This window comes from Numida meleagris, chromosome 1 (assembly GCF_002078875.1).
Source record: "Numida meleagris isolate 19003 breed g44 Domestic line chromosome 1, NumMel1.0, whole genome shotgun sequence".
Classification (NCBI taxonomy): Eukaryota; Metazoa; Chordata; class Aves; order Galliformes; family Numididae; genus Numida; species Numida meleagris.
In genome coordinates, this window is record NC_034409.1 from 110,430,980 (window position 1) to 110,447,555 (window position 16,576).

Genomic DNA, 16,576 nt, shown 5'->3' on the forward strand with positions numbered 1-16,576 from the left:
CTGGCGGGCAGCCAGGCGGGGCTGGAGGTGGAAAGAGGAAAGGCGCCAGAAGGGAACTCGTGCGCCGCTGCGCCGCTCCCCCCGCCCCGCTTCCTGGCTCCCCGCGCCGCGGCCCCGACGGCCGTCCTCTTCCCCCCACCCTCGACGGCCGCCCCCCCCGCCCGGCTCCCGGGGCCGGGAGGAATCGCCCTCCTCCTCCTGCCGCCGCCCGGCACCGGGTTTTTCTCGTTTCCACGCCAAGAGCGCGTGAACAAAACTTGGTGCTGCCGCTGGCGTCGACGGCTGCCAAAAGTCTGTTGACGTTGCGAGGGAGACCCGAACGCTCCCCGCTCTGATCCGCCGCTCGAGCAGCGCGGTGTGCCCCTGCCTGCCCCTGCGGTGCGGGGCCGGGCTCTCGCGGCTGGGCTCGGCACGGCGTTGCGTGCAGGTCAGTGCTTGCAGGCGTTGCTCACAGCTGGTTTCACACGGCGGCAGCGCTGCGGAACCGCGTGTGCGCGTCTCGCTCCCCCCTCCCCCCCGCGCCTCCCCCCGTCGCGCATCACCGCCTATATTTAGCCGCGGAGGGCCCTATCGGGCAGGCACCTCCTGGAGGAAATGCCGGTCGCGCTCCGGGGGCTGCGGCGCTCCGGGACGGGCGGTGCGCAGCGGGGAGAGGAGGAGGAAGGGTACAGAGGGAGGGAGAGAGGGACGCGGCCTTGCTCTCCCTGCTGCGCACCGCGCTGCCTGCCGTCGGGGTTTCGTAACGGGGCCGCCCTCGCGGAAGGCGGGTATAAATAGAGGAGCGCTGCCCTCCTCGTTGTGCTGCGGGCCCCCCCGGGAGGGGAGGAGACGAAGGAGTGCGACCGGAGGTGCAGCTGCAGTGACACGAGGGCTGGCACTAGCAGACCTCTACCCCGCTGCGGTTTGCGTGGATTTCATGGGGTGCCAGGCACACGTGTGTGCCTGGGGCAGCTTTAGGGTTCGGGGCTGCGGCTGATGGCCCCAAGGCCCAGAGGGCTCTGATCCAGGAGGCTCTCATCCCTCGGTGTAGCTTCGGTGCTTTGTGAGCTGCCCCAGTGAGGGTGCCGTGTCTTATCCCAGCAGTCCACGTCCGGGGGAAGCCCAGAGCTGGCCCCAAAAGGAGCGGGGTGCGAGGCTCCCAGCGGTGTGGCCACCAGCTGTACGGAAAGCCCTAAATCACTCCAGCCATGCTGCTGCTGCCTCTATTGAAAACATTACGAGCAGCGCATCTGGAAACCAGTAAATCTGTCCAGAAACCGTCTTTGCAGTGAAATAACTCCTTCTGAATGATAGCGCGGTCTGTAATCTCCGCAGATTTTCGTTTCCTCGCAGCGATTTTTGTGGGCTTCATTATGGAGAACGAACGGTGCCGGAGAGAGGAGGGTCACTGCGCCGTGCCATTAATATACATTTGTTCCAGACGCGGAGTTCTGCACAAAAGGCCGCTCCGAGGGGAGAGGAAAGTGTTGGGGAGCAAACGCCGCTCGGGCCCTTCCATCCCTCCCCACGTGTGCGAAGTATTGTGCTAAGGCGCAATCTGGGATTCTTCCCCATTAAATGCCAAAGCCGTCATTTGCATATCCCAGAGCCTAACAAAGGAAATGAGTTTGCCGGGGAAGCTGTGTGCGGTGGGAGACGCTGCGTGCTGAGCTCCCCGCGGTCAGCCCTGTGCGCGCCGAGGAGCGCCGTGCCGCCCGCTCCTGGGCTTCTATTTTTGCGAGAGAGGAAGAGCCGAGGGATATCCTGTGCATTAAGGCTCCCCCTACTTCTTAACCCGGCGTTCGGCAGCAGGATGCAGGCTGAAACGCAGTCGAAAGCGACGACTCGACCTCCGAAGAGCAATTAAAATCTTGCACCGGAATAAATCATGCGCCGCGCTAATCCTGTTAATAAAACGCAGCTTGTCCTGACACTTCGCTCATGCAGCAAAGCAGGATTTAATGCGAGCGGAGGTGGCGGCGGGAGGGAGAGGCATTCCCTTCACTGCCGGTGTGGGGACGCGGCTGCCTCTCTTCCTCTTATCCGCTCTGGCCAGCCCCAGCCCGCTGCGGGGAGCCCATTGCTCCGGCCCCACCGAGGTGGGTGTTTGGGTGCCGCTGTGAACCGCCGTGTGCTCCGATTGAACGTGCCGGGGAAAGTTTTCTTTGTCGATAGCCCGGAATGGTTCTTAATTTTCTGGACGCGCGCTGGGGAAAAGATCCATCTCCTCTGACCTATAAATGCCCTCAATTTGCTCCTTTATTGCAGGGTATCTCCCTTAGCGGTTGGCGGAGGCAGCGCGCTCCCCGCACCAACGCGGCATTCATTATTAATGACCCGGAGGGAGGCCGCCCGCTCCGCTCTGATGTTTGCATTTCCTCCCAGACAAATCTGCTCAACTTTCTTCTTCCTTCCCCCCCCCCACTTTTTTAATAGAATATAAAACCGTGAAGAAAAGCAGCGATTTTTAAGAAGACGTCATGCTTTCTGCAACCCCCCTGTATGGCAACGTTCATAGCTGGATGAGCAATGAAAGGGTCCGCATGTGTGGAATTAATGAGGACAGGTAAATATTTAAGCTGCTGCAAGTTCTGCAGCCGAGGCCTCACTGCCGAGTGCGCTCACTGCCTCCTGCACGGGGATCAGCTGGGTGCCGGGGGTGGCGGCGGCGCGGGCGCCGATGTCTGATGGAAGTGATGTGTGCCTTTAAGTGCTTTGATTGAAGGGAGTTCTGTGGGGTAATGATGAAACTTTCCTTCTGCTGCATGTCAGCGGTTTTTATCCCCGGGATTTGAAATTTGGCACTAAGGTACGTTCTTTATCGGTGGTTTCTGTGATAACAAGTCCCAGTGCTGCAGCACTGCTATGGCACAGATGTGCAGCCCCCTCTTTAGCATGGAACAGCTGACGGTCGTATGACATTAGCGTGTGTGTTTTAATTTTCTTCGTTGCAGCGTTTATGGGTGGTGCGTGGAAAGGGCGTGTTTCAAATGGTGTATTTTCTCCTTGGGAAAGAAAAAAGTAAGGGGGGGGGCAGATAGAAAACCTTGGCAACAATTGTGGGCACTGGAAGAGGCTGCCCCGAGGTGGGCTCAGCGTGTTCTTGTTCTCAAACGATCCTTGCTTGCTAAAGTAGTCTCTATGCGTAGAGGATTAAATACAGTATGGGATGGGGCTGCTGTAGGGGAAGGTGAGTAGAACCTTGGGCTGATACAAAGTGCGTGGGGTGCTTTCAAGTAACAAGCTTCTTTTTTTTTTTAATAGGAAAATCCCAGTTAACGATGGCGATGCACCGAAAAGCAGACTGGAGTTGAGGGAAGAAAACCACCTGAATCACAGTGTGGTAAGAAATTATTGCTATTGTGTCTGTCCTCCCCACCTGCGGGTGTTCCGGCGTGTTGCGTGTGGAGAGGCGACTCGAACACTGTTCCGTTGCAGGGGCACGTAGGGATTGCTTCTGTGCAACTGTGCAATGGGACTTTGCTTGTTTATCTCGTTAGCCTCCTGGCTCTGACTTTGTGGTGTGCGCTGCTGTATGACTTCACCCTCCTCTCGCTCCGTTATGAGTAATGCCACGCAGCGCACCGCTACGTCTACCACAAACAGTTTGTGTAGTCCCTGAGCACCAGAGCTGACAGTCTCCTCCTCTGAGAGCATGCGGGGAGCAGTGAGCGGAGAAGTTCAGCGCCTTGTTGTCAAGCGATGGCTGACCTGGCTTGGCTCTGCGTGCTCGGATGCCTTGCAATCAAGCTGCCGAGGAGGGAGAACTCCTGGAGGAGGAAGAGAGGAGGAGGAAGGAGGAGGCTCTCCCTCCTGCCCTCCCATCTCTCCCCTGAGCTCTGCTCTCTGTGCTCCCGGCCTCATCCTCAGCTGGTGGGGCTGGAGGCCGGGAGCCGGGGTCTGCTGAGCAGCGCCTCTAGGCCTGTTTTGGCTGTTTGGGTTCTGGATCTTCATCTCAAGCCTTAGTTTCTGGTCAATTAATTGGAGATGTAGAGACATTTTTATTGATGTTTGTGGTGGTGTGCTTTGTTCTGTAGCTTCTCATGTACTCCAGCATGGCCATCCTCTGTGTGTTTTCAGTGTGTGCTTGCCTTGGTGGTAGTTCTCTTCAGAATGATGGCGTACCTGTAGTTTGTGCGGTAGCCTTTTTTATCGGAGCGCACGACTAACCTGTTTCTTCTTCTGTGAAGGTGGATGCAACTACGGCCCATCGCATGGACAGTCTAGCAGCTCTGAGCATGGACAGGTCTGGACTTATGCGAGAAGGACTCAGGGTCCCCAGTAGTATTGTCTATTCCAGCTTGTGTGGACTTGGCTCTGAAAAGTCGCGGGATGCTTCAGGTTCTATAGCTGGTCTCGGATTTACTCCCGAAAGAAATCCAGAGATACAGTTTAAGTCTAATGCCCCTGACACAGTAGAAAACACAGCTGTCTCTGGAAAAGGCCCGAATGGCTTCAGCGCTATCTACAAAACGCCCCCTGGAATACAAAAAAACTCGGTCCCGACGGGAGAAACGCTGGGCTTGGACCGAGCCGCGAGCGACAAGCAGAGCCCTCTGGGCGTCAATGGTGCTAGCTACCTACGGCTCCCCTGGGTGAACCCCTACATGGAGGGCGCGACGCCCACCATCTACCCTTTTCTTGACTCACCAAATAAGTATTCGTTGAACATGTACAAGGCGTTGCTACCTCAGCAGTCCACCTACAGCTTGCCGCAGCACCTGGCCTACTCGCCCGTCTGCACCAACGGCGAGCGCTTTCTCTACCTGCCCCCCTCCCACTACGTTACCCCCCACATCCCCTCGTCACTCGCCTCACCCATGAGGATCTCAGCCGCCTCGGCGTCCCCGGCCATCCCACCCTTGGTGCACTGTCCGGACAAGGGTCTGTCATGGAAGATGGGGGTCAGCCCCGGTGCACCGGTCGAGGCGCACGCCTACCCGCACCTGCCGAACAGCAAGCAGCCCCGCGTCCCTGCCGCCAAGCCGGCGCCCAGTGGCCTGGCACCCGACCCTGCGCTCCTGCTGCCGCACTCGCCCCGGCCGTCCCCTCGCCTCCCGCTGCCCGCCCAGGTGGGGGATGCTTACGCCGAGTTCCACAAACACTTTCCCAGCATCGCCACGTCGCCCTCCTCCTCCGTCCCGCTCCCCAAGCCCTACCTGAACGTGGGTGGTGACTTCCCACCAGCCCGGCTGCCCAACGGCAAGCTGCCCAAGGCCGGCGAGGCCGCCGAGGGGCCGGCCCAGGCGGTTCCACATGCCAGGAAGGCCAGCCACGAGCGGAAGGACGCCCGCTCGCCCCCGCTGCTCGAGAAGCAGGCCCCGGCCAAGGACGTCACTGACAAGCCCCTGGACTTATCGGCGAAGGTCGTCGATGCTGAAGGTGCGGGAAAAGCAGAGCACGTGAAAAAAATGCCGCCGACGGTACTGGTGCATGGCCGGGTGGGGGGTGGGCCTCTGCTACCGGGAGGCGATGCCCAGAAGGAGACCCTTTCCCCTGGGAGCTGTCCCATCTACCGGCCTGAGATCATCAGCACGGCACCTTCCTCATGGATTGTCCCTGGGCCCGGCCCCGGCGAGGAGAGCGGCAAGAGCGTTGCGCTGAAGAACAAGGCGCTGGACTGGGTGATCCCGCAGCAGCGGAGCTCCTCCTGCCCTAGGATGGGTGGCACGGAGGCGGCGGTGGGCAGTGTGTCGGGGACGGTGCCGGCAGGGGGAAGGCCAGCTTCGGCCTCGCCAGCTCCCAACGCCAATGCGGATTGCGCCAAGGCGGCCAGGAGTGGAGCGGAGAGCGCAGCCTCGGTCATCCAGCACGTCGGGCAGCCCCTGGCCGCCTCGGCCAAGCACAGCAATAAGGTGACCAAGCCCTGCGGCCAGGAAGCTGGCTTCAAAGCTACTGAGAGCGCCTTAGCCTCCAGCCCCATCTTCCTGCCACCCAACGAGGCGTTCCGCTCCCCTCATCTGCCCTACCCCAGGAGTTATCTCCCGTACCCCGTCCCGGAGGGCCTGGCTATCAGCCCTCTGTCTCTGCACGGCAAGGGGCACGTCTACCCGCACCCAGTCCTGCTGCCCAACGGCAGCCTCTACCCCGGCCACCTGGCTCCCAAACCCGGCCTCCCATACAGCCTCCCGGCTGGCCGCAGTGAGTTCATGACCTACCAGGACGCGCTGGGCATGGGGATGGTGCACCCCATGTTGTTGCAGCACTCGGCTCTGGAGATGGGCAAAGAGGAGAAGGCAGAGCGGAGGTCGCGGTCCCATGAGCGGGCACGCTATGAGGACCCGTCGCTGCGGGGCAGGCTTCCTGAGCTGCTGGAGGCGGGCAGCAAGGTGCACTACGAGGTTGCGTCCAGCGATAAGATGGTGAAGTTGCACCAGGGGTCTAGCCACGGCAAGAGCTCTGCCAAAAGCGACAAGCACCTCTTCCCAGAGCTCCTGCGAGACGAGCAGGACTCTAAAAGCGAGGCGAGCTTAGCGAAAGCCGGCTTTGCTGCTGAGAGCGGCGGTCAGGCTAACGACCCGACGAAGCACAAGGTAGAGCAGGCATCTCAGCACAGAGATTTTATCGAGTTTGGAAGGAATAGTGATCTGCACGACAGCTATAGTTTTAAGCAAGCCCCAAGCTCGGCGTTGTTTGGCTTGAGGAAAGAAGATCTGTCTGCTGGCCAGGGCAAAGAGAGAGTGGCCCTCCAGCCCGCGCCCACCTTCCTGGAGGCTGCCCACGAGACCGATGGCCCCGCGCTGACTTTTGGCAAAGGGCAGGACGACGCCAAGCAGTTCTGCCTGGGCGCCACGCAGCCCAGCCTCGAAACCAACCAGACCTATACCAAAGATGGACCCGACGATGCAGACTCTGCTGATGGCAAAATATTGAAACCCAAGCCGTCTAAACTGGCGAAACGCATCGCAAACTCTGCTGGTTATGTAGGTGACCGGTTCAAGTGCGTGACGACCGAGCTGTACGCGGACTCGAGTCAGCTCAGCCGGGAGCAGCGGGCGCTACAGGTGAGTCCCGCGGTGCAACGCGCGGCGCTCGCCGTTATTTCTCTGCAGTAAGTCGCAGTCAAGTATTACAGTTGGTATCAGCAGCGCAGGTGGGGAAATACAGGGATTCTTTCGCTAGGGCGTGCTTGTCAGGAATGGTTTTATATAGTGCGAGAAGCCTGTTAATTAAAGCGAGGTTACGTAAAGAATAGCATGTATGACTTTCATGTATGTATGCACGAGTTAAGTTTTAAAGGGCTCTTAATAAGATCTGCTAGAAATGTTAATGTATGTATGAAATGTGTTTGCAGTTGCGGAGGGGAGTCGAGCAGGAATGCGGTGCATGCTATGGCAGCGCTAGCGGTGGCTGTAATCTCTGCCTCGGCCGGCAGTGCCAGCTAGCAAAGTGTGTCCCAAGTTGTGATTAGTATGCCAGGCGTGCCGTGCGGTGCGGAGGAGAGCGGCCATGGAGGAGTGGGGCTTGCGCTACGGTTCCACCACGCGAGCGAGTAGTCAGGAGTAGGGGCAGCGCCGAGGCTGATGCTGAGGGATGGCAGAGAAGATAGCGTGTAGGAATAGCCTTAAGGTATTTTACTTTTAATGAACGGATGAGTTAAGCCAAATTGTTTTGCATTGTTAAGAAAAGAAGTGGTTGATGCTTATAAAAATGGATGAAATTATCTAAATGATCCATTGAGTGCCCATTTTAATTACATAGATGGAGGGATTACAAGAGGACAGTATTTTATGTCTACCTGCTGCTTACTGTGAGGTCAGTTCTTCAAATTTTTATTACTAGACTCTTACATAAACCTTTGAGTTAAATTTCATTTCCAAATACACAAAGGGAAGTTTGTGGGCCATGGTCGTCTTTATTCATTGTACAGTTTTGTGTTGTTTTTTTATTTCTTTTTGTTTTTGTCTCTTTTTACCTCCAAATTGGAATGTTTTCGTTTTATATACAGTATACGTTTTTGTATATATATATATATATGCATATACATACGCTTATCTATGAAAGAACTGTGTGGCTGTTTGCATATTGATGCTAGAACACTGTTTGACAAGTCAGGTGCTTAAAACTCTAACGCTAACTGTCTGGCTCAGCTTTTTCTTTGGAAATACTTTCATAGAAGGTAAGGTAAATGAAGGCGCTTTTATCGCAAGACTTTTTTTTCATATCAATTCTCTTTCTAGCGTGCAATGATGCGCTTCTCAGAGTTGGAGATGAAAGAGAGAGAAGGCCAAACAGCTACCAAAGACTCAGAGGTCTGCAGATTCAGCCAGGCAGACTGGGAAAACTTGAAAGGAAGCGGTGAAAAGAAGCCAAAGCCTGTCGCTCTGGAAGATGCCATTGCTGACCAAAATGACAATGACAGATGTAAGCGCGTTTCGATGGCTTTCGGAAGTGTGTCTGTGTGTCTGTGCCGCGGCAGCTTGGGCAGAGCTGCTGGCGCGGGGGGTGATCTCCGTGTCTCTGCTCTGGTTGGCGTAGGGCGTGCGTGAGTTGCGCGGAGCTCGTGGCTCTGTCTGGCCCTGGGGGTGTGCGGTGCTGGGGATGGAGCGCTGGCAGCCCGGAGGCGGGGGAGCGTCAATAAATAGCTGGTGTTGGCTTTTTTTTTGCGTTATGCGGGCAAAATCGCTTCTTATTTTTGGGAACTGTTGGTAAGCATCTGGCTTCCATCAGTTTCCAAATTGGTTTTCTTTTACGAAGTAATTAAGGAAAGGATTGGTTCCCCCTGCTGCTACTTTGTTTTTAACTGCTCCAAAATAAAAACCTGCGCTGAAAGCATCGCTAAACAAGGGGAAGCGCGGCACGGGCTTTGTGGTGCCCGTGTCGGTGTGCGTGTTGGTGGGTGTGTGTTGCGCAGCCTGGGGGCCGTGCGCACTGCCGCGGGTAGGGATGTGCGAGTAAGGCCAGTAGGAAATTTATTCAGGCAATTTAATAACTTTGAATTATTGTTCTGGTCTTTGTTTAATGCTTTTGGCAGAGAGCACGCCGGTCAATCGTGCTTGCTCCGTTACTCACCTAAATCAAGTTACTGTGGCATTGCTGCCATGACATAGCAGCGTGAATGAGGGTCGGCCTGGCCAGGCAGCGCGGGGGGGTTCTGGGTGTTGGAGCGGAGCAGCGTCAGGGTGGGGAGGAGGCTGAGCTGCGGGGGCCGGGCGGGATTTCCCTCGTCACAGTGCATTGCGGTGGCTGCGGGGAGGAAGGGCAGCACCCAGCCTGTGCTCCTTCAGTTGGATCCAGGAGGAAAGGACGCACGGTATTGCTGCCTTCCCCCACCCTTGCTGCACTCACCAAAGGCGTTACAGGGCGTCCTTAAATCCGTCACTCGTGGAGGTCTCCCGTTCCTGAGTCTCTTGGCTACAGCGTGTCTGAGGCAGAAGTGTGTTCAGTCTTGTGTTAGTTTCTTCCTCCCTGTTGCTGATGAGCTCTGGTTAGGGGGGAGTTTCAGAGTTTGGCTGGAGCTATAAGCCCCTAACATCACAGCTCCTCTCCAGCACGCCTGCCCTTGCTACCGACAGTGTTTACAGGCACACATTCAGCCCTCAGTACGTTTTTTATCGTGGTGTTTCACCTCTTGCCCCTGGGGACAGCAGCAGATAAATCAGGAGGCCCCTGGCTGCCTGCGGCTCGGCACGCCTCAAGCTGCAGCTCCCAGCACACCACTGCCCGAGCAGGGCCACGCGCGCCGTGCTCCTTTGCTCGTGTCTTGCGATCGAGGGAGAAACGCTGTTTGCTTCCCGCTTCCTCCAGTTCCTAACTACGCTGTTGTGTTTGGCGTGAAAGCTCGCTAACGTGCCTGCGGCGCGGGGCTGGCTCGCTGCTGCCGATGCAACGACAGCAGGCTGGGTAACGCGGCACGCGATGCTCGGAGAGGCACCCGACGGGATGCAGGCTCTTCTCTTAAGGCGCCCTCGGGAATGGTTGTTTTGCTTAGGTGTGCAGCACGCGCACTGACTTATTTTTGAAGCAAATGAAGGCGATACCCGATTCCTTCAACTTTTCCTCTGACTTGGCAGCACAGCGCTTTGCAGCACTGCCTCGCTGTACTGTACCAAAGGTTTGTGCCTGATTTTAGGCAGGCAGTGTGCTGCCCCGAGACTGAGAAATCTAAGCTGAGGAGTAAACTCGTGGTGCTTTGATTCTCTCCCATCTTGTTCAGGTTTTCCTGGGCATTACGAGAACAGCGGCGAAGCTGCTTTGTTGCCAAGGTGACTTGTAAATGTTGCTGAGGCAATGCTTCTTCGGTGCATTTCCATAGCACAAACACGATAAATTATAGGATGCATATGTCATGAGTCAGAGAATTGTTCGGAGATCAAGTGATTTAAGCTATTGGCATGGACACGCGCATCAATACGGGCATGTGATGATCGCATGTTGGCGCGCAGCACAGCTCTCGGAGCGATGCTGAAAATCATACCGGAGTGTGGAAGATTGAATGCGTTCCGCAAGCCATGAATTTCCTCATCGGGGAGCATAATTACCCGCTCATCTCATTTTATAGCAGGAAGATGCTGCCCATTTAATCCTTAACCGGGAAGAATAGGACCTGATAGGTTAAAAACCTGGTTTTAAGGCATGAGGAAAAAGTTGAAGCAGTTTCTGTGCGTGAAAGTGAAAACTGCAGTTAGCTGATGGGCAGCATCGGAACGAGGTGCCACTGTGCACGTGGCCCAGCAAGCTTCTGCTCGTTTGTTCTGCTGGGCTGTGAGTACAACTGGGCAAATGGGAGGTCGCAGCAGCGAGCATGCCCCATGTCCTGCTCAGTTATTGCCTTCCCACGATACAAAAAAGGGGGAAAAACAGCTGTGCAGGGAGACAGTGGTAGCTTGTTTGTTGGGGCAGGAGGAAACAGATCTGGGAAGTTCCCAAGCAGAGATGCTTGGAGAAAAAGGCACAAAACCAGCCGGGTTTCCTCTGACCCGTGGGATGCTCCGGATTCGGTGCTGAAGGTGGCTTTCTGACTGCGTCGTGATCTGGGTGCTGGATGCTGGGTTGTAGTATTGGGGCTGTCATTAAGGCACCAACGTGCATAAAGGCTGCCTTTCTAAGTGAGTGCAGCGAGAGGTTGCTGCGGGGAAGAGGAAACGCTGTTTTTAGCTGCCATGTTATTTGAACAAAAGAACTGCAGCTCAAAGACGACGATGTGTTTCCTTGTTTGCATTGGATGGGAGGCCCTGGTCTCAAACAGCTGACGGCAACAGGAAGGTGGAAAAAAAACAAGGGAAAGTTTGTGCGTGGTTTTTTTGCTGCACGTGTGGAACTGCTTCTCATGAGCCAGTGTACTGAGATGTGGCTCTGGGCAGAAGCCATGTGTGAAGGAGCCCCATTGGCCGTAGTGTCGTAGGATGGCAGCCACGGTTTGAGGTGTTGGTGTTGATTCTCGCAGTGCGGTGAGAGTCGCAATGCTTGAGGGCTGAGGCAGGAACACGTTGGAGAGTTTAATCTCCTTGCTCATAGAGGTGTGTTGCTATGAGAACTCAGCATTTATCCTCTGTTTCTGGCTACCTCTTCGCTGGTGGAATAATGAGGATAGGAGGGCTCAAAGCATGTTGTTGTTGTTTTCCACCTAGGGCAGAGAAAAGGATGTTGTACTCGTAGAATCATTATGATTGGAAAAGACCTCTAAGACCATCTAGTCCAACCACCAGCTCATCCCCGCCACACCCACTGCCCATGTCCCTCAGTGCCATGTCCACATGGCTCTTGAACACCTCCAGGGACGGTGACTCCCCCACCTCCCTGGGCAGCCTGTGCCACTGCCTCACCACTCCTTCTGAGAAGAAATTCTCCCTAATATCCAACCTGAGTACAGGGAGGCAGAGCGAGGGCACAAAGGCAAACAATTTCTCCTTGTCCTTGTTGGGCACACAAGTGTTGCCGGGCCTCCTGTTGGCTCGGTGCTCATGGTGCTCCTCACAGGCTGCAGGAACCCACTTGATGTGGAGCTTAGATGAGCCCCGTGCAGCACTGTGGCCCCGCTTAGCTCTGCGGGGCGGTTATGCAACACGGATTAGAGAGCACAGGGGCCTGGCCGTGTCGCTGCTCCACAGCCTGCCAACAGTGCCGATGAGGGAGAGCCGTCAGCCAGCACAGACCGGGCGTCCCTGCCCTCTGCCTCACGTCTTGGCACTGCCTCCCCGTACCAGGCCCTCCCTCCCTCCTCCGGCAGAGAAGGAATTAATGCGGAGGCGGTCGCCTGCGGTGGCAGCGGGCTGGAATTAGATCGCTGCTTCCTGCGAGGCCGAAGATTAAGAGCGACCAAAGCCTCCGCAGGCTGCTGCTGCCTGTGACCCTGTGCGGGCTGCGCTGGGAGGTGCCTGCTGGCTTCTTCCCAAATGCATCCTGGTTTTGGGGGATGTGGGGTCACCAGATAGCAGAGTGGCTTGAACAACCTGACGCGTGCCTGGAAAAAGTCAACTTGTGTTGTGATTTTTCTTGGCCAAATATCTTCTGTTTTATACAACAGCCCTGCAGGCATAAAGCAACGCTGCGGTGTTTCCTGGTGCCTGCAAACTGCTGGGTGCTGCTTGGAGCCTTTTCCAAGTTGCGAGGAAGAAAAATCTCATTAGGGAGGGATTGTTGCCTTTTTTTTTTTTTCCCCCCCACCTGCCCTTTCTGCATTTGAAGGACATGGTGAAGGCAGGGGGAGTTGGCAGAGCTGCAGGAAGGTGCAGCTGTGGGGATAAGGAGGGATGCGCTCGGGCTGCACTGGAGGCTGCAGGTGCCTGAGTAAGGGCCTGGGACCCAAGCATCCTTTTAAAATCACTCAAGCTGTCCTTAAATTTGGGGGGAGAGGACCAGGCACAGCAAGTATGGCAGCACGGTCTTTCTGTGTTGCTTTGCCAGGCCACATCCTAGAACGCCTTTCAGTGCTCACCTGGTCGCTATCCCTGGAAATCCTCCGTGAGTAAGTGGGGTCTTTTTAAAGGGAAATGATAAAGATGGTGTGATACACGGTGACTGTCTGATTGCTTTATGTGAGGAAGCCTTTTTATAACCTTGGATTCAAGTAGTGCTTTTTGCAAAATACCATCGCTATTCTTAGTGGCATTCCCGTGTCTGAGTGTGCGTGCGCCGTTTCCCACTTACATCTCCAGAAAAAGGGACGAACGCTTTTAAGCCAGAATCTGTTTCGATGCGCGAAGTTAGAGAACAATTATGATTTAGTGGAAAAATGATGCGTTATTATAATCAGGGAGCGTTTTTGAAAAGAAAGTCATTGCAAAGTGAAGCTTGGGTTATTACTTAGCAAGGCTCGGGGGCGAGGTTGCTTGCGGAAAAGGGTCTGTGCTTTCGATATCTAAAGATGTTTCTTTATTTAAGGAAATATATTGTGATGTTTCTATGGCTGCAAGTATTGTGAGTTTTGTAGTTCTTCAACTGGTGTGTAAACAACGGTGAGAATCGTACTTTTGGGGGATTTGTACGTAGCGGTTGAGAAAGCTGCTGGGTTAGGCTGGCCAGAGATCTGTTCCGAAGTACGATTCCATGTTTATTTGCATGCTTCGTAAGCCCTAACTCGTGGTAGAGATGACACTGAAGAGATCAGAGAGCACAGCTTTCTCACAGCGAATTCTTTTGCACTTACTACGTCTTTATTCTGTTTTATTTTTAGGTAACTTTGCTAGTGCAGAAAACAACCAAGGTCACTTTCTCGAAGCTCTGGAGGAAAAAGATCTCTCAAATGAGAAATGTTATTTAGAGAGACATTCTATATACGACAAAGCGGAAGACCAGCCAACAGAAGAGACTGGCCAACATCCATGTCCGCGCCTGGACAGGAAGCGTAAACACTCTGGTGAGAGAGTGCAAAACGATGGCAGCCAAAGCGAGGGCTTTGTGGATGAGCTGCAGGATGAATTTATGTCAAAGGCAAAAAAGAAGAAGAGCTCCAAAGGTAAGGTGGCATTTTGCTGCGGTCTCTCTCATGGAATGTCTTGTGAAAGGAACATCCCTTTGGCTTAATGTGTTTCCATTTTTGAACTTGATAGTTACTAATGTGAGCACTGTCATTTCACTTAAAATTATATATATGTATATATATATGTATGTATATATATGTGTGTGTATATATATATACGTATATATAAAAACCCTGGTATACAAGGGTAAAGCACTAGTCATTGGACACTGTAGCCACAGCAGTGCGAGTTACTGTAGTGCATGTAACCCTTAATGAGCGAACCTTTAAAATGCATAGTGCGGTGAGACTATATGCCCCGAAAGTGAAATGTAGCTTTTGTTTTAAGTTGAGGGGGCTTTTTGATTAATTTTTAGTTATTTTTCCATTAGATGACTGGCCTGAGAGGGAAATGACAAACAATTCCTCTAACCACTTAGAAGAGCCCAATTGTAATGAGGTGACCAACCTGAAGGTGTGCATTGAATTAACAGGGCTCCATCCCAAAAAGCAGCGTCACCTGCAGCATCTTAGGGAACTATGGGAGCAGCAGGTGTCACCAGAGAGATCCCCGTCCGGCAAGTTGGGCCGGCAAAGCAGGAAAGATTTAGCTGAGGCTGTTCAGCCAGAGGCCACTGCAAAGGTCAAAGACTTCACAGAAGAAAGGCACACCAAGAAAAGGTCAGAGGCCAAAAGCAATAGAAGTTGGTCTGAAGAGTCCCTCAAAACAAGTGACAATGAACAAGGTATGCAGAGACTACTAGGGAAACCCGCTGGCTTTAGCATTTACAGTGACGCATGCTGCCACCGATGTTAAGGAACTGTCGAGAGCTTTATTTTAAAAGTATCTATCTCTCTATCTTTGTGTAAGCACTGACACCTCCTCTGTATGAGCTGCACCGTAGCTGATACTTGGCAGACAAGCAAATGTGTTTGTGTACGTGTGTGTAACTATGTGTTTGTGCGTGCGTGTGCCTTCTGGCTTTAAATAACCCTCTCGTAGATAACATGGAGATGGAGTTTGTGTCTCTAGAGGAGATGGGGGGTGCGTACGGTGGTTGTGGGCAAGGGAGGCAGGGAGGGAGCAGGCTGTCAGTCCGGGCGCGGGATCGGGGTGCTGGGGTGGGCAGCATCGGGACAGCTACCAGCGGTGTGTCCGGGAACCCAACGCCTCCGTCACCCTGCGTGCTGCTGGCCTTCCCTGCCCCTTCCTCTTTGGGCTGGAGCCAGGCTCGTCGTCCTCCCCAGGAGGTGCCTGGCTGGTTCACCCCAGGCATTCTCGCAGCCCCACGGCCCCAGGTGCTCAGGCTGTCTCCTGTGGAGTCGCCTTCTGAAGGGACCTCTCCATTCCTGGCTTGTTTCTAACTGCCTCCCCAGTGTCCCCTTTCCCTGCCCTCTCCCCTCCTTTTCACTCAGTCCCTGTCCTGGGGAGAGGCCATGGTGGGGCGGCTCCCAGGCAGATGCTTGGGCTCCCCCAGGGCTGGCAGCTCCATCGAGCTGGTGGGCATTGCTGAGATGCCCTCGAGAGGGAGAAGCAGAAGGAAGGGGTCCTGCTATCCCACACCAAGGGCAGGACTGAGGCCAGGTCACCCTGCACCGGGGACAGTGCTCCTGGGTGGCATCTCCAAAGCAGTTGCGGGCAAAGCTGCCAGCTTCAATTCTGTCCTAAAGCTTCTTGCCCATCTTTCCACTTGTTAGGATGATCTAACTTGAGAAAACCCCAAACTTTGATGCTTATTGTTGGGGAAGATTCTCCAAAAGGATTTATGGAGCAGAAGATCAAGACATAGTTTAAAAGGAGCTTTGACTCTTCCTCTCTTGCTTTATGCGCTGCCTTGACGAGAGTGGTATCCGCTCAGACATCCCTGCCCATCACCTGCTCTCCTTTGTACTTCCAGAAAGAGATATCTTGTAGAGATTAAACGAGGGTCACTAACAAGGAGGTGCATTGTGTGAGGATGCTCGGCTTTCCCCCACAATGCCTCCCGAGGCAGCGGCAGTCTTCTCTAACGCGTAACCTCGGGGAAGAGAAAAAGATGCCTCCCTATTCATGCCCTACTCCCAGAAGCTTTCAGATTCAGTCGTCCCATGGCTATGAAAAGCCTTCTGGTTTTGGAAGCCTCTCATAAAACCATAAACCCATCTAAGTTGTGCCTCGATGGCCATTGTGTGGAGGTTCTGCAAACCATTCAGGTCACTTTGCTGGCCCCGCTGAAGTGTAAGCCTTTGAATCTGCTTTTCCTAGTTCACTAGGATGGGGAAGTTTTCCCTGTTGTGCAACAGAGCATTCACTGTGTGGTGGTCACGCCAGGATGGAGACTTCTGCTTCTTCCTTCTCACCTGGGACCTGTCCTCAAATTTCTCCCTCTGGCCTCAAGCAGGTGTTTCTAATGCAGGAACAGACCCTGTCTCTGTGGCTGTTTCTCCCTGTGGCTGCTCCCACGTGCTGGCCATGCTGGGAGCCACGCTCCTGCAGCGCTCAGGCCATGGCCCGTGGTGCCGGCAGCGGCTGAGGCATCCTGCAGCCAGCAGGCAGGGAGCCGGCCCTGCACTGAGTCAGCTCACCACAAGCCACATCACTCACAGGGCTGGGTTTTTTTAACTTGCATGGATATTAAAGGGATATTCCTGCCCACTCTTGCTGCTCTCCCTTCGTGGTCAGAAAGGTCTGTGGTGCTGGAAGGATGGCCCCGCAGC

The 16,576-nt window shown here is 54.6% G+C and overlaps 1 protein-coding gene across 6 annotated transcripts in view; it reads left to right on the forward strand.

Moving 5' to 3' along the window:
- BCOR (BCL6 corepressor) overlaps positions 1–16,576 on the forward strand; it is a 58,585-nt gene that overhangs the window by 27,129 nt on the left and 14,880 nt on the right. The window contains exons 1-8 of one of the 6 annotated variants that reach the window (XM_021407666.1): positions 166–427; positions 2,416–2,545; positions 3,244–3,322; positions 4,170–6,983; positions 7,681–7,734; positions 8,160–8,343; positions 13,595–13,876; positions 14,272–14,625. In XM_021407666.1, coding sequence (XP_021263341.1) covers positions 2,460–2,545; positions 3,244–3,322; positions 4,170–6,983; positions 7,681–7,734; positions 8,160–8,343; positions 13,595–13,876; positions 14,272–14,625 — 3,853 coding nt within the window. In that variant the 5' untranslated portion in view covers positions 166–427; positions 2,416–2,459. Of the gene's footprint in view, positions 1–165; positions 428–2,415; positions 2,546–3,243; positions 3,323–4,169; positions 6,984–7,680; positions 7,735–8,159; positions 8,344–13,594; positions 13,877–14,271; positions 14,626–16,576 lie in introns of those variants that run through there. The other 5 variants (XM_021407658.1, XM_021407680.1, XM_021407693.1 and 2 more) reach the window with 5 other exon arrangements.